Source organism: Melanostigma gelatinosum, assembly GCF_949748355.1.
Source record: "Melanostigma gelatinosum genome assembly, chromosome: 9".
NCBI lineage: Eukaryota > Metazoa > Chordata > Actinopteri > Perciformes > Zoarcidae > Melanostigma > Melanostigma gelatinosum.
Window position 1 is genome coordinate 2559797 of NC_136642.1, and position 22971 is coordinate 2582767.

The 22971-nt window shown below is 40.3% G+C and overlaps 2 protein-coding genes and 1 long non-coding RNA gene across 3 annotated transcripts in view; all 3 read right to left on the bottom strand.

The window, feature by feature from the left end:
• Nucleotides 1-5508, bottom strand: part of LOC306782203 (uncharacterized protein) — a 52628-nt gene extending 47120 nt beyond the window's left edge. The window contains exons 1-4 of the mRNA XM_079275447.1: nucleotides 5473-5508; nucleotides 3216-3457; nucleotides 2792-3009; nucleotides 714-2538 (exon numbers count right to left, since the gene is read on the bottom strand). Of these exons, the coding sequence (XP_079131573.1) occupies nucleotides 714-2538; nucleotides 2792-3009; nucleotides 3216-3229 (2057 nt within the window). The 5' untranslated portion in view covers nucleotides 3230-3457; nucleotides 5473-5508. The remainder of the gene's footprint in view (nucleotides 1-713; nucleotides 2539-2791; nucleotides 3010-3215; nucleotides 3458-5472) is intronic.
• A 5060-nt stretch (nucleotides 5509-10568) lies between these two features.
• On the bottom strand, nucleotides 10569-12614 carry LOC306782212. The gene is made up of 3 exons (XR_013772258.1): nucleotides 12494-12614; nucleotides 11304-11411; nucleotides 10569-11026 (listed from the first exon to the last, which is right to left on the bottom strand). It is a non-coding gene; the product is annotated as an uncharacterized lncRNA (long non-coding RNA).
• A 1859-nt stretch (nucleotides 12615-14473) lies between these two features.
• Nucleotides 14474-19958, bottom strand: sri (sorcin). The gene is made up of 8 exons (XM_079276239.1): nucleotides 19645-19958; nucleotides 18021-18071; nucleotides 17844-17913; nucleotides 17250-17293; nucleotides 16232-16379; nucleotides 15814-15927; nucleotides 15612-15670; nucleotides 14474-14616 (listed from the first exon to the last, which is right to left on the bottom strand). The coding sequence occupies exons 1-8, from the start codon at nucleotides 19687-19689 to the stop codon at nucleotides 14590-14592; spliced, it is 558 nt and encodes a 185-aa protein (XP_079132365.1). The 5' UTR covers nucleotides 19690-19958; the 3' UTR covers nucleotides 14474-14589.
• Between the last annotated feature and the right edge of the window lie 3013 nt (nucleotides 19959-22971).

Genomic DNA, 22971 nt, shown 5'->3' on the forward strand with positions numbered 1-22971 from the left:
CTCTCCTGTCCACCTGTTGTGATCGTTTTAATGTCGGTACACAGACAACATGCTATCTCATCATTTCAACTTTCTATCTCATAATTTAGACCATGGGGATACTTTTATTTTCAAGTCTAACTTTTAATTATTTTTCCAAAAAACAAACAAAGAAAATCATTTTTTTTAATTATTATTTTGTTTTGCTGGCGGATTCGCGGGCCACATAAAATGAGGTGGCGGGCCGGATTCGGCCCGCGGGCCTTGAGTTTGACACGTGTGTTGGAGATGAACCCAGTATCTACACTGAATACGTTCACCGAGCACCGCCGGATGTTATGAACACTGCGTTTGGTTTCCCGCCACATCTGGGACAAGGGGTCTAGATCAGCACTGACTAAATATCTTGTAAAAAAGCTTCGTAATAGATTTATTTTTGGTTCAGAGGGTATGATTTAAAAATGGTGTCATATTTAATCTCATTATGTAGCCAAGATCTTCCTCTGTGCCAGTTTTTTGGTTCATTTTGTAAAAAAGAAGTAAACAAGTGAAAATGAAACACCTTTACATTTTGTATTATCTTGTCATTTGCAATCGCCTTCATCTTTTTAAGTGTTGATTGTAAAAATAAATGTTATTTTTCAGTAAAACACATTGGTGTGATAGTTTGTATATTTGAAGGTTTAAACTACTGATCTAAACTGATTTATTAAGTTAATCACATCTGGACTTACACAGCTTTCTTGCAGTTCCTCACAGCTGGAATGAGTCTCCGTCGCCCCTCATCTGAGGTGTTGTACTTCTTCAAGTCCAACTCATCCAGAACCTCCTCTGACATCTGCAGCATGTAGGCCAGAGCTGAGCAGTGGATCTCTGAGAGTTCCTTCTCCGATTGGTTCTCCGACTTCAGGAACTCTTGGATCTCCTGATGCACCGAGTGGTCGTTCATCTCCGTCAGACAGTGGAAGATGTTGATGCTTCTGTCAGGAGAGATTTCATAACTGTTCATCTTCTTCAGGTTCTTGATGGCTCTCTGGATGATTTCTGGACTGTTGTCCGTCTGACCCAGCAGGCCTCCTAAGAGTCTCTGGTTGGACTCCAGAGAGAGGCCATGAAGGAAGCGGACAAACAGGTCCAGGTGACCATTTTTACTTTTGAGGGATCTCTCCATGGCTCTCCTCAGGAAGTCCTCCAGGGCTGGGTAATCATCCCTCCCCATGAAGTCCTCCAGGGCTGGGTAATCATCCCTCCCCATGAAGTCCTTCAGTACCTCTGTCTTCCTGTTTGTGAAACAGTGGAACATGTAGACTGCAGCCAGAAACTCTTGAACACTCAGATGAACAAAGCAGTAGACAGTTTCCCCGAAGATCACGCTCTCTCTTTTGAAGATCTCTGTACAAACTCCTGAGAACACCGAGGCCTCCGTGACATCAAGACCAACCTGCTCCAGGTCTTCTTGGTAGAACATGATGTTTCCTTTCTCCAGATGTTCAAACGCCAGCCTCCCCAGCTTCAGAAGGACTTCCCTGTCAGCCTCCGTCAGCTCCTGAGGACTCGTCTCTTGTCCCTCGTGGTACTTCTGCTTCTTCCTCTTTGTCTGGACCAGCAGGAAGTGTGAGTACATGTCAGTCAGGGTCTTGGGCAGCTCTCCTCTCTGGTCTGTAGTCCACATGTGGTCCAGAACTGTAGCAGTGATCCAGCAGAAGACTGGGATTAGACACATGATGTCGAGGCTCCTGGATGTCTTGATGTGTGAGATGATTCTGCTGGACAGCTCTTCATCACTGAACCTCCTCCTGAAGTACTGGTCCTTCTGGGGGTCGGTGAAGCCTCGTACTTCTGTTACCCTGTCAACACGTCTACGAGGGATCTGATTGGCTGCTGCAGGTCTGGAAGTTATCCAGACGAGAGCCGAGGGAAGCAGATTCCCCTCGATGAGGTTTGTCAGCAGCACGTTGACCGATGCCTTCTGTGTGACATCAGACACGACCTCATTGTTGATGAGATCCAATGAAAGTCTGGTTTCATCCAGACCATCAAAGATGAACAGAACTTTACAGACAGAGAGCTCCTCTGCTGTGATCTTCTGTAATGTTGGATGGAAAACATGGAGCAGCTGGAGAAGACTGTACTGCTCATCTTTGATCAAGTTCAGCTCCCTGAACGACAGCAGAACCACCAGACTGACATCTTGGTTCTCCAAACCCTCGGCCCAGTCCAGAGTGAACTTCTGCACCAAGAAGGTTTTTCCAACGCCGGCGACGCCGTTGGTCAGAACGACTCTGATGGGTGTCTGTTGGTCTGGTGAGGCTTTAAAGATGTCGTGGCACTTGATCGGAGCGTCATGGAGGATCTTCTTCTTGGAAGCTGATTCAAGCTGCCTCACCTCATGTTGGGTGTTCACCTCTTCACTCTGTCCCTCTGTGATGTAGAGCTCAGTGTAGATCCTGTTAAGGGGGGTTCCACTTCCTCTTTTATCAGTTCCTTCAGTCACATGTTCACATCTCCTCCTCAGACTGATCTTGTGTTCATCTAAAACCTCCTGTAGACCACAATCTCCTGAATGAGAAGGAGAAATGTGAGACAATCAAATGCTCGGACAAAACAAGGACAGAAAATCAGGTGGCTGTCTGTTAAATGGGCTGTCTACCTACCTACCTGTCTACCTACCTGCCTCTCAGGAATGTAAACTCGTGGTGTCTTGTAATCCCATGTGGGCAATAAATAAAACTAATACATTTATTCATAAAAATGGTTGAGGCCACATCTATGAATCATTTATTGGCGTCTCCATGCAGCAGAGACATCTTACTTTGCACAGTGCTGGTCCCAATGGCTGTCTGCTGTCCAGATGTTTCTCCACACTGGGGACAGGAGGAGTCCCCTGATGAAGCAGACTGGTCCCAGTACGAGGTGATGCACCGTCTGCAGAACCAGTGTCCACAGCTGGTAGAGACGGGATCCTTCAGGACGTCCCGACACAAAGCACAGTGGGACGGCTGCTCCTCCTCGGGGTCATGAGCCTTCTTCCTGTCTCAGTGGAGACCAACACATTCTTTACAACACATTTTATATTCATCATGAGGTGTTTGAAGTCAATTTAGAATACAATTTTAGAATTTGTTGAAATATTTAAAATATGAATCATTCCCCAAATATGCGAGACAAGATCTTAAATAAATAGAACAAAATCAAATCACAGACCTCTACCGTGTAACTACATAAAGGTTTATTACCGTTGTGGAAGCATCGTCTCAGGTCACTTCTGTGAGCAGTCTCTGTTGTAAAGCTGATAAAAGCTCTCCAGATTTGCTGACATCATCAAACCGTTTGCCACTAAAGTTCTGATGATGGGTTGTTATGACACATGTCGCACGTGGGTGCACAGTAAAATGGCCGCCAGAGACCGTGTTTTCTGCTGCTGAACTTTATGGAAGATTTCTGGCAAAACGTTTAAACTCCGTTGATGAGAGAATTTCTGTAAACAGATAAGAAATACAAAAGAAACATTAAAGAAGTGTTACTGGTTTAATGGACGCTGGTGTTGAGCAGATAATGTCTTTAAATGTATCTCTGTTTCTGTACATCATCAACACAAAGGAACACTTCATCCTTCAGTTTATCACAAACATTCAACATCAACACATAAAGTAACACTTCATCCTTCAGTTTATCACAAACCTTCATCATCAACACATAAAGAAACACTTCACCCTTCAGTTTATCACAAACATTCATCAACACATAAAGAAACACATCATCCTTCAGTTTATCACAAACCTTCATCATCAACACAAAGGAACACTTCATCCTTCAGTTTATCACAAACATTCATCAACACATAAAGGAACACTTCATCCTTCAGTTTATCACAAACATTCATCAACACATAAAGAAACACTTCACCCTTCGGTTTATCACAAACCTTCATCATCAACACAAAGGAACACTTCATCCTTCAGTTTATCACAAACATTCATCAACACATAAAGGAACACTTCATCCTTCAGTTTATCACAAACATTCATCAACACATAAAGAAACACTTCACCCTTCGGTTCATCACAAACATTCATCATCAACACATAAAGGAACACTTCATCCTTCAGTTTATCACAAACATTCAACATCAACACATAAAGTAACACTTCATCCTTCAGTTTATCACAAACATTCATCAACACATAAAGGAACACTTCATCCTTCAGTTTATCACAAACATTCAACATCAACACATAAAGTAACACTTCATCCTTCAGTTTATCACAAACATTCATCATCAACACATAAAGAAACACTTCACCCTTCAGTTCATCACAAACATTCATCATCAACACATAAAGGAACACTTCATCCTTCAGTTTATCACAAACATTCAACATCAACACATAAAGTAACACTTCATCCTTCAGTTTATCACAAACATTCATCAACACATAAAGGAACACTTCATCCTTCAGTTTATCACAAACATTCAACATCAACACATAAAGTAACACTTCATCCTTCAGTTTATCACAAACATTCATCATCAACACATAAAGAAACACTTCATCCTTCAGTTTATCACAAACATTCATCATCAACACAAAGGAACACTTCATCCTTCAGTTTATCACAAACATTCATCATCAACACATAAAGGAACACTTCATCCTTCAGTTTATCACAAACATTCAACATCAACACATAAAGTAACACTTCATCCTTCAGTTTATCACAAATATTCATCATCAACACAAAGGAACACTTCATCCTTCAGTTTATCACAAACATTCATCATCAACACAATGGAACACTTCATCCTTCAGTTTATCACAAACATTCAACATCAACACATAAAGTAACACTTCATCCTTCAGTTTATCACAAACATTCATCATCAACACATAAAGAAACACTTCATCCTTCAGTTTGTCATAAACATTCATCATCAACACATAAAGGAACACTTCAAATGTAATCTAAAAACATAATCTCGTGTGGTTGATAATCATAAAGCATATTTCTAGAAAACACAACGCAAGTTTCCACATAAATATATATTTACAAACACACATGAATGAATCCAAATGAGGTCTGTGAACTACAAGTAGCCTACAGATCTAACAGGAAGTGACTGTTTCTTTGACTTCCTGTAGGCTGAAATCGCCCCTGCTGCTTCCGCCTTATCTCGTCTACTTTCCAGGCGAGAAGCAGTTAATCTGGAAAGTTAAATTAACCTTTATTAACTTTATTAATTCATATTTGTTTTCTACCAGATATGTTGCAGCAGCGTTTACCGTGAATCTCAGCATAGCGGCGCACTAACATGTACGTGTCTGCTGAGTTGAGCGCAGTGTTAGTTACCGTAATGTTACGTTCGCGCGCGCGTAAGAGAGTAATAACGATGTGAACAGTTTACATTGCGCGGCAACAAACTCCCCAAAAAGGTCCCAACATGTTCAATCTGCCACTTAGCTCGCGTTAGCTGAGAAGCTATGAAAGGTTTACCTCGTAGTGGAGCAGCGGGCTGTGTTCATCTGTCACTCTCCTCAGTTTAACTTCCTGATGGCGGTTTCTCTGAAGGGCGGGGACTAATGCGGAGCCAACTCCACTGATTGGATGAAGGACTGATGACGTCTCTTCTTCTTCTTTTAGTTTAATGGCGGACTATCAACCAACGTTTAAGGTACATACCGCCCCCTACTGTACCGGAGTGTGTACCATCATGACTTTATGACAATTGTCATTTAAACACAATAATAATGTTATCATTCATCAATGAAATAAAGAAAATACTTCATATGAAAGTTATATTGTGGATATTAAACCCGTTCCATTCACAAATGTACATGAAGCACTTTATATACTGTATATGTAATTAATATATTATATTACTATAATTTTATATTTATATTACATTAATATTATATTATATTAGTGCATATTAATAGTGTAGTATTACACATTATCAAGTATAATAACACACGATCGTCAAGATATTTTTACAGTTGAAGTGCAATATTTAGAGGGGAAAGTGTAACGTTAATGTTTTAAGAATTAAAGAATTCAAACTCAACAGTTTTTCTCTCAATGCACTGACGTCATTCTCACATCATGACTTTCTTTTCCACTTTCTTTCCACTTGTTAAAAGACAAAAACTGGTGATTGAAAAGTGACGAGCTCATGTTTCTACTGAGCAGTTCTGCTTCACTCACTAAAACACACTTTCTACTAATAACTACCCACAGTTCTCTCCATTACTCATCAGTACAAACTACAGAAGCATTAGAAACCTGTGGAAACACCTGTAACCATTACGATCAGGTAGAAATCACAGCTGGAAGCTATCAACAGCATGCAGCTTTGCTCTTTGCTGTGCACAACAATGGAGGCGTGTCGATGAGAACAAACACGCTGCGTTTGTGTTCAGAGTTATTGTGGGAGGTTCCAGTGTGTTACAGTCATTGTTCCTATTGTTTAGCAGCCAATCAGGAGCTGAAGCTGAGCAGGTGTGTGGACAGGTGGAGCTGGAACACAAACACGAGTCAGCTGCTGTGGACTGAAGGTGTGCTCTGTGTTCTGCTGTCACACTGCCCTCTAGTGGAACCACGCAGTCATTACACTGCAGAGGGTTCGTCTCAACTAACAGAGAGAATATGAAACAACATACAGAAATAAAATGAAATCCAACAGCAGGGCTATCTCAATTTAACGTACAGCTATGAAGTAAAAAAACCACTTCAGAGCGTTCTTGTCTTCAACACGTTTCAGTGACTTACTGAAGAGTTTGAATTCGTTCCTCACGCATCAAACTGGGTTTAGTCTTCAAGTATCTGATTCTATGTACAAAGAACTGTCTTCACACACTGCAGAGTTTTTATCATGTGAACATGATGGAAACCAGCTGCTTCATTCAGGGAAACATCCAGAGCCCGTTTCACTTGATGGAGCGACATGTTCAAACCGTGGGACATCTGAAACACCTCGGTGTAGTTCTGGACTCTGAAGGTGAAGATCTCTGAAGATACAGAGGATATTTTCAAGAGATGCTCACAGAGACTTTTTAGTGCGAGTGCACAAAATGAAATAAAAGCATTTTCATGAGATTACAGGAAGTATTATGTGATATTCATGTCGTTAATATGTACAGGATATGAACGATGTCTGTTTCCATGTTGTAATCTTCAAAGCTCCTCATATTAAACTAGACATTCAAAGTTATCAGAAGAACTTTAACTTCTTTAATATAAAGATCATTTTTATCTTTTATTCGATTCAACAAACTTAATTACAGACTCACAATGTTGCTGCACGTTAAACTACGACAGTGCTTCAAAACGAATGATTTTAATAACTTAAAAAGAAAAACAGGTTTTTATGACTCATCGTAATCATTAAACATAATCGTAATTATTTAAGAGATATTTGATTTCAAACTAAAGTAAATAGTTAAGTTACAAAATTATACATGAAGCTCGTTATCTAAATTATAATAGTGTTTACGTCATATTTATTTATTTTGTTTGTTGAGAATTTGTTGTAAATGTTTACTGCTTATTTTATCGTTTATTCTTGTTTAATGTTCCTCTGATCTCTTTTAGACAGATTCATTATTTCGAAGCTCATCTAAACACAAATCTGAAGAAAGTTGTTCGATTTTACACATAATTTGAGAAAACCTCTTAAACATTTCCGTCTTTGAGCTAAATTAAATGTAACAATCTAGAATCAATCTACGAGCTGAATGAAGACAACACACAACACCAAACAGTCCGTTCTTTAAGCAAAACATTTATATATATATAATATATAACATATATATACTTCAAAGATCTCTGAAGGAATTAGTATCAAACAATGATCTGCTGCGTTACATTCTGATTGAAGCCCTTTTTGTTTAGAATCTTTTCAAAATAATTAAAAATGAAAATAAGAAAAAGAAAAGACGCCGTCAAACGGCAACAAAGAGAAAACATTTACATTAAAAACAAATCAACAAAACCCCAAAAACACTGGATGACCTCTTCTTCAGCCGTCACAACACAAAGTCTCTTCTTCTTCTGGAGCTTTCAACAAGCAGAGGAACAGGAAGTAAGTGCACCTTTGAGTTTATCCAAGACGAAGAAGTTCAGCGTCAACAAATGGCATTGGTCGCCTCCGTTGGTTTCATGCCGTTGACTTCCATTAATTGTCATTTCTTTCTTAATATTTCTTAAAATGCAGACGGATGTGATGAAGCTCAAGACCCTTTAACTTACTCTAGACCACAGACCTCCATCAGGTGGGATTCTATCTTTTAGATGTTTTAGTGAAGTTTGACGAACATAGTCGTACATTCTGTCATCATGTCACTTACGCATGAAAATAATAGTGAAATAAATGTTTCCCCTCTTTGTGGCCTCCAGGCTAATTTCACATTATTACAACTTCCTGGTCCGTCACGTGATGTCATCAGGGCCCAAAAAGACCTTTACCCATTGACTTACATTGAGCATAATTACATTGTTGAGGTGAATCAACTTCCCAGTACAAACAAAAGAAGATCCCGTATTTAAATATTCAGGTCCTGGACCGAGGGGGCGGGGCTAAAGGAACCACCGTCGTTCTTCGCTACAGAGAAGTGAAGAACGACGTAAAAGAAAGAAATATGACGTTAACAGCGATAATTTAAAAGATAATTTTACACGTCGAGAAAGTCAAAAAGCAAGTTGATACAAATCAGCTTCGTTCAAAAAGTCTTTAAATCTACAAATCAGTTCAACTAAACATGTTCAGATTAAATGAACATAAAATGTTTTTCTTTCCGTTTCAGACTGAAGCAGACGAACGGTGCGTTCACAGGCTCTCAAGAAAGTCGGTCCCATGAACTGTAGTTAAACCCGTAAACCACGACAGCAAATCTGTTTGAAGCTTGTTCTTGTTTTACTTTATTTAATTATTAATTCTGTGTTTCTGAGTCTGAGCTCCAGAAAGAAAAACAACTGATTTAGTCTTTAGTCCAACTGTGATTCCTCCAGTTTATGTACGTTTATTGAACAAATCAAACATCAGCTGACCTCCATTAAAGGAACAGGGATCATTCAGAATAAAAAATAGAATGCTTTTAGCTGCTGATGCGACAGGAGGAAGAGGAGGAGGAAGATCTGATCAGAACTGTACAACAAAAACTAACCAAACCCAAAACCTTACAAAAAAGAAAAAGATTAAAAGATGAAGATTTGTGTTAAAAACATCCACCAGAGCTCCGACAGCAACAACTCCATTAAAGTCATTGTGCCAACTTTGTTAAGTGCAATCCTTCATCATCATCGTCATCAGTATAAAGGACAGCTGGTTAGTGATCTCGTGTTTTTTTGTTTTCATCAATATTACATCTATAAAACTAAAAAGATGAAATGAAAGAAAACGATCCCTTTTACAGTTTACGGTCAGAAACCGTAGAGAAACATCTGGCGCTGCAGATGTTTGCTTCCGTTTGATGATGAGCCTCCAGTGTGCTCTTATCTTACAGTTGACTTGTTTACTGTACGTGTTGTCTGTTACCAAGAGAAGAGAAGAATCGTATCTTATATTCCAGATCACCTCAGAAGAGTTTCATTCCAAACATCGACACTGAAACGTGAGATTAAAATAACTAACGTCAAACATCCTGAGGACGATGTCAATTAATATTCATGACTTTTAAACGACGCGTAAAGAGACAGTTCACCCTAAAATGTATCAATCTATAATCAATCACGTTCACAGGTTGATTTGGTAGATTTGGCGTCAAATCAATCATTTTTACTCTTCTAAGCAGAAAATTTAGATTTTATTATTTTACACTTTTGGGATGAAAATACTGATTTAATTTTGTGTCACACGATGAATCTTAAACAGTTAAACAGCAAATAATCCGTTGTTTTGGTCCGAGACGAAATAATAATCACTCAACGAACTATTTGCTAATTCAGGTTTTGCTCCAATTATGTGACTTTTTAAATCGAGATGTGAGGAATGAAACTCTTCAGTCAGCAGGAAGAGAAACTACAGTCGCCTTCTTCGAGCGATCACATGACCCACACGTCACATGACTCACATGGAAAGTGTAGGAGAAGAAGCTGTAGTGCTGCAGCATAAAGGAGGCGGAGGGGCGGCCATGTTGGCTGGAGCTGGTGAGATTACGCAAGAGTTCAAGGCACGAGGATGGGCGCGTTTGTTTTGTGACACAAGAGGGGGGAGGAGTCACTGACGGGAAGATTATGATGAAAGACAAGATCATGTGATGACGTTTGCTTTTCATTCACTGGAGGTCCTCTGCTCTCTCGCCCTCGTTCACATGAAACTTTATTTTTAACCCTCAGACTGTTAATGTGACGTTGTCACCGCGTGTCATGTGACGAAGAACAAACCAATCAGTCTTTTCTTAAATAGTCTGCAGTGAACATGTGGAGAAGTTCATCATTTTAGTGGAAGAAAGAGACTTTATACAGATCTTTACACCATGTGACCTACTGCTACATGACCTCAAACTCCTCATCATCAACAGCCCACCTTTCATACTTTACATTTAAAAAAAACGTGTTTTCTGTCTTACCAGATATAAACAGAATAAAGGATGGAATACAAGGCCAGACACACGCATATTTCCACATAAATATATATTTACAAACACATGAATAAATCTGAACGAGGTCTGCAAACAAACGACAGGTAGCCTATAGATCGGATCTAACATGATGGAACTATTTCTGTGACTTCCTCTGTATTCATACGTTAGTCTGGAGCCCTGCTTGCCAACTAGCCGCTATCCCATAGCCATTTAGCCAAGGTAATGGACACTTGTTTATCCTTGATAAAATAACTGCTCTATCTCAAATACGAAATATTGTCCATGCCCGAGTGCTTGTGTATTTTCTTGTTTCAGGGATGAGAGTTTGACAACCGAACAGCGCTGCATGGATCCAGTCTTGTTGTCTGTTGAACACTAGTTAAAGGCAGGATTGTACAGTACACGCCATGCATATGGAGTCCAGCTGTGTTTGACGACCAGCGAAAACCTCCGACGTCTCCTGGTGAACTCTGTGGAGAAAACATGATCCGTTAGCGGTGGCGACTGAACTGTTTTCAGGTGTAACTGAACACTGAACAATAAAAGCAGAAACATACGCCAGTGACTTGAACATGCAGCTCGTTATGGAGAAAGTGTTCTAAGTCAGTGCAAGAGACGGACGAGGTAGATCTGATTGTTTAAAGACTAAGCAGACAGATTTAATTCAACAATGCCGTGATATTAGTGTTATATAATATAGTAAACCATTCTCGTTGACTTTGTGCTGAAAAAGTTCTGTTGACTTACTCAGAACCTGAATCTTGCTGTTTGAAAACCAGAGGGAAATCCATGGACCTGTCACTCTTCATGGACACACATGACGGTTCAGGAGAATCTGCTCTCTTCTGCTCGGTCCTAAAAAAAATGGTGGAAGTACATGAAGCTTCATGACTGAATGACTGAATGAATTCATGTTTTTTATGGCTCTGGAGCTTTAGCAGAAATCCACAGCGGACATGCTAATCTTTGGCTTCGTGCTCAGCATGCAGTGTTTCACAAACGTAGACTTTACTTGGGCGGGCCACCCAGGTATATAAACAGCATTCACATTTTTGTATCTAGCCGAGAGAACGACGCCATCGAATGGCTCGTGGACGAGTAGTGGCAGGTCACCGGATGGAGAGCTTCGGTGCATCATATTCAGGACTAAGCAAACTGATTTAATATAGTTATACCCCTTAATTCATACAGAAACAGTTCTGTTGACTGACTTAGAAATTGATTCTTGCCGTTTGAAAACCAGAGGGAAATCCATGGACATGTCACTCTTCATGGACACACAGGTTGGTGCCGGAGAATCTGCTCTTTCCTGCTCAGTCCTGAAATATATTCATCGGTATATCAATATATAATATATTATATATATATCAATATATAATATCGATATATATTCATCAATATTCATCGATAGAGAAGTGGAGAAAGACTGTGAAGGAAGAAGCTTTTTTTTTTTTTTTTTTAAATGTGCACTAATTTGACTTCTGAGACTTTTAGGTAGACAACTTAAGGTGACGTGCTTTAGCCAGCATTGCTCCTCTAAGTATTGAGCCTTAAAGACTAACTAAACCCCAGAGTTTTGGCTTCCGGTGAATTCCAAAAATGCCTCTAAAATGTAAAAAAAAGTATCAACAGACGTGGTCAGTTGCGTCTATTGTCGGCTGATTTCTAATAACCAGTGTAGCATTATAATTACAGCACAGCGCAAGCCTTTTCTCCCTTCATATAGACTTGAAATGAATACATCAGCACAATAAAAAAAACCTAGTGAATCCGTGTCAATGACTGATTATCTGGTGATAGCAATGAGTATGTGGACGAAGCATGAAGTTGTTCAATTGTACTCATTTAGGGGATGGCTAGTTAGCTAGCTAGGTTGCTAATTCCACCATGCTACAGTGCCAGAACAAATTTGTGCTCAAAAAGTTCCGTTGACTTACCAAGGAATTGATTCTTGCCGTTTGAAAACCAGAGGGAAATCCATGGACATGCCACTCTTCATGGACACACAGGTTGGTGCCGGAGAATCTGCTCTTTCCTGCTCAGTCCTGTAGAAAAGGCAGGTGGAAGCATATGAAGCGTAATGACTGTGAAGAAGTTTTAGTCATTCTGCATCTGAGTTCAAGAATACAAACGAACAAAAACACTGAACTATTGTCAGAGGGAGCCAGCCTGTGGTGGTTTATTCATTGCATATGTTAGATCCTGGGGTACTTCTGGCCCGATACGGGGCTACTTACTGACTCAGCTCTCTATTGAAAGATTGTCGAGCTGGTGTTCTTGCGAGGGAACTCGCCTGGCTCTTCTAACTGCCGTTACTCCCGACGTCTACCCTGCTTCCTCCGGTCTGAGTGCACTCGGTCGAGGGGCCACCCTGACCCCGGGCGCTCCTACCGGTCGCGTCGGTTATGGCAGCTTCCCTCTTATGGATCCGTGCTCTTGGTAAATGCCAGGTTAGGTTTTAACGGCTAGGATTACTTCTTTCTAAAACCGTAAGGGGTTGTTAAGTGGATTCGGTCTCTAGGATAACCTTACAGAACTCAGTTGTTGGACATACAATGGATTTAACTTTTTACTGCCACGAGGAACTTTTACTACTTGAGCAAATGAATGCACTTGAGAAATTTACTTTAAATGCAGATTAGATATTTATTGCAGGTTATATTTAGTTAGTTTGCAAGGGTTAAGCTACAGCTCACATAAAATGTCACTACACTTGATTCGTTACGTTAATTTTCTTCTCTGATTATACTCATTAGTTTTAGATGCCGAGATGGTTCGGTTGGAGCTGGATGTCCAAAGGTGCGATGAAAAGGTTCTTTTGGAGTTGTTAGGAGCGAAGGTCTGGCCGGACCCTCGGTCCTCCTGCTCTGCAGCAGAGTCTGTTCAACAGTCCTCAAAACTCAGTACAAAGTCTTTCTCGGGCTGCTGCGTCTTCTCCGTTGTCCAGTTGGTAAAGGCGAGCAGGGGGGAGAGGTGATTCTCCGTCTTTCAATTTTTGTCCACGAACGGCGGTCTTCTTTCCGTGAACAGAGACGAAGTCCTCCGATGCGGCTGTCGAACGAGGTCCAGTGTTTCTCCATGGATGGCTCGGTCGGTGTCCCATCGTGAATTCCCGTCTTGCTGTTTGCAAGTTACTTCTTTTATCCATCATTTGGGCTGTTGTTCTGCCCCCTCCTGTCCAACACATGATCTCATCTCCCCACCCACTTGAGTGGGCGTTTGGTCCTGGACATGTCCAGACAAGTCCAGGCAAGTCCAGGCTTATCCTATATTATTCCTCTATGACTCATCTCTTGCAACAGTCTTTTCCTAACCACACCCACTACCATCTGTTCCTAACTTCACTCTTTTTGCCAACTCATCCTGACAAAACCCTTTTCCTACATCTCGGCTCCGGTCACCCAGAACATTTGTTAATCAGTTTTTACATTTGTTAAATCAGTTTAGTTAGTACACATTTGCTTATAAAATGATTATTGATCTCATCCTTAATCATTATTGTGCTTTGTGTCTTTTCTTCTCAACCATCATTATTTCCCCATCCCTTGAAGCCAACACCCTGCTTACTTCCTCTTTCTCCGTACTTTCTACACTCAGACTGCACTATACTCAGATACACTTATTATTATTATTATTATCAGGTTTACATTTGTTATGTAACGATCATACACTTTATCTTTCGATTACACTTTAACTATTGATTTCTGAGTATATGCGTTATGCTTTTTATATCCTGACCTTCCCCTGATCGTGTATGCATGTTTTCGAGGCAGCTCTGTGGGCTCAACTCTTCTTGACACACACATGCAGCTCTATGGGCGAACACAGGGGGTTGTCGTTGGTACAGAGGTTATTATAGTGGTATTAGTTTGTTACAGTACACATGACTTTGTTTTAAAAAATGAGGAATGTGAAAGTGACATTTAAATCCTGTTTTTACAACAATGATTAAGAAATACACAATGAAAGTACATGAAAGTTTATGAGAAGATTTAAAGGGCCGGCGTGTCCCATCTGATTGGTTTCTTCTTCTTCATATGCTCATGGTGACCTGGATAAACTAGAGAGACATATAGCCAGTGTTAGTGTACGACTCTCTTATCATAGATCAGTCATCCAGCAGCAAGATGATCAACTGGAGTCATGTTTGTGTCCACCTGATCAATGGAAGTGTAACAGTCACTGTCCTTTTAGCTCTAGTTTGGTCTCCACCAACGCTTTAGCTGCTAAATGTTCCATTTTATTTCACCAGCTGTAACCAGTCTCTAACTGCATCTGTCTGAGGTTTAAAGCAGGAAGTGTACAGTGGCTTCATCTCGTTTCCTGAAAACATAAACAAGAGGGTGAATATTGGACTTATATTAATCAGGTGGAACTCCAAAAACACGTTCCTCCACATGCAGGGTGTGCGAATAGTTTCCCGTGTCATTTTTAAGAGGTGATAATCATAAAGTCATAGTTTGCATCTGCTGCCCTAAAGTGTCCCGAAAACAAGTTATTTCCAGTTTAAGAGATGCATTTTCAAGATATGAAGAAAGACCCAACAGAGTTAAATAACTGTGCAGCTGCTTAACGTATCCTCACACAACGGTTCGTATGATATCTAAAGTTACTCCTCATTTTTACTGCGTTTTCCAACTCCAGCCAGCAACAATTTCTGCTCGTTACATTACATTGTTCTTTCTAACTTTCGTCTTTATGTGAAATAGTTTGTTACGTTGAGGAAAAGATGGTCAAATACTTAGTTATGTTTAGCCAACAAATCCACTTAGTTAGGTTTAGGAAAGGATCATTGTTTGGGTCAAACTACTGAAGCAGAGTTACTAAAGTACACAAGTTACGTGACAAATAAATCAACGTTGACTTCTCGTGTCACGGGGAACGAACTGCGCTCTCCTGGCTAAAGGTTCACTGTGAGTTGGACCCATCTGCCCTTTGCCGTCTTTCGACTTCCTCGTTGTAGATTACAAACAAAGTGATTGTGTGGGACTCGGCTGTACTCGATAGAAGGAGCGACATCGAAGCTTTAGCACGTGAAAAGTAGTGAAAACTTACATCATCATACTGAAATGTGGCCGCTCCAGTCTGTGAATGGTCTCTTCTTCTGAATTGATCTGAAAAACAAGATTAAAAACTGTCGACTTGATGAACTGTTTGAATACGTTCATTGTTCATCACTGAGCATTTGTTCATGAAACAAACAAACGCCGACGGTCTCAGATTTCATGCGTTGTTGTAGTTTTTCCCGCCCACTCACCAGTCAGGGCTCGGAGTTTTGTGCAACAGCCCACGAACTCGTCGAACGAGATTCTGCCTCCGCTGCTGTGGCGCTTCATGATGATGTTCATGGCCTGAGGGCTCAGATGAAAACCTGCACAGGAACACGGAACGGAAATGACGTTAACGTTGTGCACGGAGAGCAATGACCGAATATCTGTTTTTACTCTGCTAACCGTGGCAGCTACACAGCACATATCTGCTTTTACATGCCGACTAAGGCGAGATACTACAGCTACAAAATGTGTTTTTATGTGTTTTTACATGCACTGGTCTATTTAAAGATGTTGGTCTATTTCACTTCTTTCAGACTAGAGGAAAGAAAACATTTATTTTACATGAAACCCGTTTCCTGATTCGATTTGAGAGATTTAGGGCGAATCAAAGTTTGCCAGTACCCATAGAGTTTAAGGCATGCTGCAGCTCATTGCTCTCCACCGTCCCACTGCGGTCCCGGTCGTAGGACATGAAGGTGGACTTCCAGCTGTTCAGAACCTGCCACAGTTCCTTGAACTCGTTGAAGCCCATGGTGTTGGAAAAGTCCTTCTGAGACAACAGTCGGTCAAGGACACAACACAAACTCCTCCAGTTGTGTTTGTACCACTCAAACAAGATATCATCATCAGAGCAAATGTGTAGCTCCTCACTGACAATCTTACCAAGGGGATACCTGTGTGATAAGAAGCTAGATTACACACTTACACTAGTGTTTACTCTGCTGGTGGTATTTAAAGAAATTAAATGTATTCTACTGATTTGCATAGGCAGGAAATGTTACGAGACATGCACGAATATCAAACTAAGCTGCTTTAATGTCATCGAGTGCACAATCAAAAATGAAGCAAATTTAAAGATGCATACTTGTTTCTTTAAGAGTGCTTCATTGTGTCACAATTATAGTGTGAACAGCTTAATAACACGGATGTATTTAAGAAGTGTGGATGTAGTCATCGGTTAGCTTCGAGTTCATGCTGTAGGGAAGAAGACTTGAAACTAGCGATTGAGACATAAACTCATGTTTACAATGTTTACTGAGGGAATAAATCAAGAGAGAAGTAGAGACATTTTCTCAGAGACTTCTATACAACCAGAGGAGTCGCCCCCTGCTGGACATTAGAGAGAATGCAGCTTTAACACATGAAGCATCGACTTCACTCGGTTGCTGTCTGCTTAATAACAAAAGGAAACTCAGATGTTGCACCTTTAACCGGCTTGCTGGGGTTTTGAATATGCACACAGGTGTTACTCATATTTATCTGCTACTTGTTCTATTCAAGTGGTGACAGTGAGCCAGCATGCACAACACCAGGAACCTGAAACCAAAGCAGCCATCATTCATTTCATGTTGACACCTGTGCTGTCTGTATTCTGTCGTCAGGGAAAACAAAGGCCTGTTGGCCGATGGGTGAAGGATACATCCAGCATGCTGATCATCAGTCTGCAGGTCTCCATGCTGAAGGCTGTAAAAAACAAAAACAACAGATTGTGAACACAAATCTAAAAACACTGGCCCAATCACACTGTCAAAGGAGTGTCTCGGGAGTCTCTCTCACGGACATTTCAAACCCTTTATGAACCCTTTCCGTAAGTGCGTATTTCTGCAGACTCTGCCAAAGGGAAATGCCCACAATTCATAGCAATATGCACTGAACACAGGGTTACCAGTGGAAGCCGTGAGAAAAAAAATAAATAAAAAGGTGAGACAGACACACGTGTGTTCAGCCTGGCATGTTACATTTAACCAAAAACATTAAGGATTAAAGATGGAACATAAAAACACATGAAAAGCAGAGATTCTGAAATGCGTCATTCATTAACCATTTATTTTCATTTCTTATTGAAGCTGTTCTGACTCTCATCTCGTGAGGAAAAGCCTGGAAGACTTTAAACCAGGAAGTCAAAAATATAAAAGAAACAAACTAACTGTATACAGCAGCATCACGTTGATATGTGTCTCAGACTTACAGAGCGTTTGTGCTTTGAGTGGATATTTAATATAAACGTTCTTACGTTTGTATGTGCCCGAGATGCCGGATTGTGTGAGGCAGGGCTGCAGCTCGTCAGCTGAGATCTGTGAATCCTGTCATATGTTTTTAAGAAAACAGAAGGAAGGACAATACACTTGAGTACAGTTAGATACAAAAAAAAGATCAATCTGCAGAGCTAGAGAAACATCAGTATTGTTACCTGTCCAGCTACAGCGGCAAAATACCCGTAGAGAGGATCCTGCTGCATAGTCTGCAAGAGAGTTAGGGTGAGTGTCAGTGACGGGTTAGTGGTAGACGATCGGTTTGTTGTCCTCACTTCAAGTGTGTAAAACACAGGACAGGAAATCAATCCTGATTTCAGACTCAAACTGGTTTTTAAGAATGTACCACTCGAGCTGCTGGAGACCCAGATCACAAGCAGCGAAAGACATGTGAAGACTTGAATACACCACATACAATATACCTGTGGTGGAACATCGCTATGTACATTCACTCAAGTACAACAATGTGATGTACTTAACGTGAGCATTTCCATTTTTACTAGATTTATCCGACACCTAGTTCTTAAGCTTATCTTTCAAAAAGCTTCTGGAACATGATGCATTGCTGTAGATCAACAGTATAAAGAAGGAGCAGTAAGTGCAGCAGTAAAATGCAACATGAGTCCAGAAACATAATGGTAACACAGACTGGGAACATTTTACTAATCAATCAACACTTTTACATTTAAAACTTAAGGTACATTTAGCAAATAATATCCATTTACTTTTACCGAAGTAAGGGTTTGAATGCATACTTTAAAGTATTTTAAGTACATATTACTTCTACTTAAGTGAGGTTTTGAATGCAGGACTTTTACTTGCAGTAGAGTACTTTCACAGTGTGGTATTTCTACTTATACTTTAGGATTTGAACACCACTGAATATACTCCCGCACACTGTCTCATTGCACCATCACCTGATGAAGGTGAGTTGACATGATGAAACGATGTTGAGGAAGCTCTTTTCTGCCCTTCTGTAATCGTGTTTTAACATCTTTCCTGTTAACTAACTGGGACCAACGTCTGTCGTTTGTGCAGCATTAGAGTCCTTCAACTTATCTCAAACCTCATGAATGTTGTCTCATCAGAAAAAAGGTCTTCCTCACTCATAGATAATCAACAGCTGCCTTTACACGTTACATCGTTACATCGTTCACCAGCGCTGACTCAGAGAAGAGGCTGCCAATGATTGTCTAGTGAGAGGGTGTTCCTCACTCTGGGCTCAGAGAGAACAAACCCAACCCTTCCTCAACCCATTCCTATTGGAATTGAACAGTCTCTCGCATGCACGCAATGCATCAATAACTACAATACAATATTATTCTGTAATGGGTCATTCTGCATAATGAGTACTTTTTTACTGTTTCTACTTTAGGAATAAATTGACTTAACGTTATACTTGTACTTTTACTTGAGTAACATTTTGAATGCATTTGACATGTAACAGAGTATTTGTAGACTGCAGTAACGCTAAAAAATATCTGAATACTTCTTTCACCAGCTGGTAACATGCTTAAAAAGCTTGACATAAACATGTGGAAGCAGTTAAATAACACGTCAGCAGATATCTAGCACGTGCTCACACATTTAACGGATGAATTCCCATTATACACCTTTACACAGAGAATACACCTGCAGCTTTCTGCATTTGTTTGTGAGCTAAAGCCCTGCTGAGAGATATCCAGACCGACTTCCGCATTCTGTAGACAGGATGTCGCTGACGGGGCGGTGGTCGTATTCAGCTTTAAACAGATAATTAATTACATTGTAACGCTTTCTTACCGCGTGTCCACCGGGTGCAGCACCGTATCCTCCTTGATATGCCATAACTAAATATATTGTAACTACAGTGAAACAAGATCAAATACCGCGGTTACACCTCGTTTAACTCCGGAGGGTGTGGCTGATGCACGTAGCAAACACAAACGCCCCCAAAAAGCAGAAGAGTTCGATAATAACGTTTTGTAAATTATCCTGGAACAACGAAGCGGGTCCGAACGTGAATATAAGCCGAAGAGAAGCGACCAGACTCCGGGAGGTAAACAGCCACAAAATGGAGCTCTTTGAGATGGTTGTTAAATGTCCCGTTTCTTTTACTGCTGCATTCTGATTGGCAGTGAGTGACCTCGTGACCTGAGATCGACCAATCAGATCAAAGCTGGCTCCAACGGCGTTTTTGCGACAGTGAAAAACAAAGAAGGACTAATGAAAACCCTCCGACACTACAGCTGCAGTATTGAGATACTTTACTACAAAGAATACTCTGGTACAAGTATTTAAAATGTTACTGCACTTAAAGTGTTATCAGGGAAAGTATTTAAAGTACAAAAATGTCCCCTGTGACTGTTCTACTTATATATTAGATTATTATTACCAATATAAAAGTAGGATATTACTGTTGTTGTTGGTTGAAGTGGAGTTCATTTTAAACTATTAACTGATGATTATTTTCATCATAGATTAATCTGATGATTATTTTCTCCATAAAGCGAGGGATTATTATCACTATAGTATAGTGTAATCAAATCAACATTTGCTTTTAGTATGTGAAAAATCAAATAATAGCGGAGTATCAAAGCCTGACAAGGTTCGTTAAAGTTTAGGTTATGAGAAGTTTTACAGGTTGTTAAGATTAAGACTTCACAGGCTTCATTATTGTAGTGCAATCACAGACATTTAGAAGCTACTGTGGACACAATATTCTTTTAAAAATAAACATTTGTTCAGTATTTTTAAGAACATCGTCAGTCGCAAGTTTGGTGAGAAGATGTAGGATGTTTGTCCTGTTTGTCTGAGGGGAACCAGTTTGACTCACCAACGTTTTACTTCATGGATCGAGGGCAGCAAAGTTCCAAATTGTTACACAGTCTAAAACAATAATTAAACAATTCACCTTGGCAGGATGTTGTTGGCGCAGCACAACTCAGTACCTCTGGCCTCCACTTTCATTCTGCACTTTTAATCTCTAAACTCTGATAAAATAACCCATTGGTAATCTGTAATGTTACATTACTACAGAGACCCAAATTCAAGTGCCGTCTTGTGTTTGCTTCTTGCAGTGAGGAGGAACTTGGTGGTTGGAGTGGAGGTGGTGGAGGAGGTCGCTGTTGAAGACACTCTCGAAGTAATGTCGTCGTACCACGAATGCAATTGTTTGAACTTTGACTTATTCTACACCGTACTACCTTTTGTCTAACACAGCAGAGTTACAGTGTGATTCACAGCAACACAGTCATGTATGTTTGGTTAAAAAAGAAAAAAACATGGTTGCGTGTCTTTTCTCTTCTCAGAACAGAGGACATATACACGGATGATCTGCTGGATGCTGAGCTGCTGGAAGACGCCCAGATGTACCCCACATGAGTCCTGAGTAACTTTCACCCTGTCCTGTTTAGACTGCATACACTGTAAACATCTTTCATTTACATATTTGTCAAATTTGTTTGTATTTAATCTTTTTACAATATCATTATTGTTGTGTAGGTGTGTCTTTGACATGGTGTGTATTTTTTAAATAAAGCAAACTGTCATTAATAAGAGTTACAACAGAAAACAAAACTATTAAAAAAATACTTGTTATTATGACTGTTTTCATTTTTTAAAATGGAAATATAATATAATACAATATAATTAGTGCTGGGACGTGTAAATAAAATATACATTCATTCAATGTTAAACACAGCTTATACGCGGATATGTGAGTTCTAGTGCACGAAGGTCAAAAACTCCAGGCGGGGCACTCTAGCGCTCGCCTGAACAAAGTGGAAAGGACTAGAACTCTGAAGGATAGCTTTTGCCCCAGTTAAATGTCACATAGTCTTACAGAGAACTAGTTTCAACTGCCCGCTCCATCTTAGAGATAGAAAGAGGCGCCCTAGCATATCTAGCGCCTAGCTTATCTAGTCGACCGAACATAACAATATGCTGCTGCATCAACATTTCACACACACTGACGTTCCAGAGAAGGCGGGATCTGGACGTGAGCCAGTGTGGGCGGAGATGCCCAGTGCTCCAACCGGCTGTCTGTAAAATAGAAACAGATCCGCCTCCTACTTAGTATTCAACCAATAGGCTTCCATCTGAAGAACCTATTCACCGCTCACACACTCTGTCTAAGCGCCTTTTAGCTTTTCATTCGCTCCTACAGAGTGAACTTTTCTAGGTCCGTGCACGTTTAACTGCTGGACATAATACTTCTGTTACAAATAAACCTTATTGCTTGAATTGAGCTAAACGCCTCGACCTAAGTCTGTTCACCTGAGTTTTCTCCTCAACATGAGTTTTATTCTCAACAGACGCAAGGAAAGGACCCAAGTGAGGGAAACGGGGATGCGATTAAGAGACTTGAGAAGTACCCTACGAGTTTTGGGTCGGCCGTTAATTTGGCGGCGCAGAACAACTTCCGGTTCAAGTGAGGATCGAGGAAATGACAAATAACAACTTCCGGTTCAAGTGAACCTCGAGAATCGAGGAATGACAATTAAGAGACTTGGGAGTAAAATAAGTCTCTTATTTGTCATTTCCTCAACTTCCGGTTCGCTTGTTCTGCGCCGCCATATTGACGGTCGTCCCAAAGCTCTTATTTAGCTCGGAGGAGCGAGTAGCAAGGATGGAGGAGGGATCTCTGAGGAGCCATGAGCGAGGACCCACGAGAACAGACTTCCAGGAAGTGTTTTAACGGCCGACACGCCCCCTCATTGTTCATCTGTTATGTGATTGGACGCTGCAGCCGATCGGATTGACTGACTGGAGTTTAACGCCAGAGTGAAGACAGATCAGATTAAACTCTCGTTTATATTTGATTCGTTTTCTGATTCAACATCTGGTTTAAATAAATGTTCATTATAGACTGAACAACAAAAGGACCACAAAGAACTTTCTTCCTTTATTGGAAAGATTTGTGTTTTCATGATCTGATGTTTCCCTCAATAACTTTTATTATGGAAACAATTAAAGTCAGAGAGAGCTGGAGAGACGAAACACTTTCTCAATATATATATATATATATATATATATATATATATATATATATATATATATATATATATATAGATAGATAGATAGATAGATAGATAGATAGATAGATAGATAGATAGATAGATAGATAGA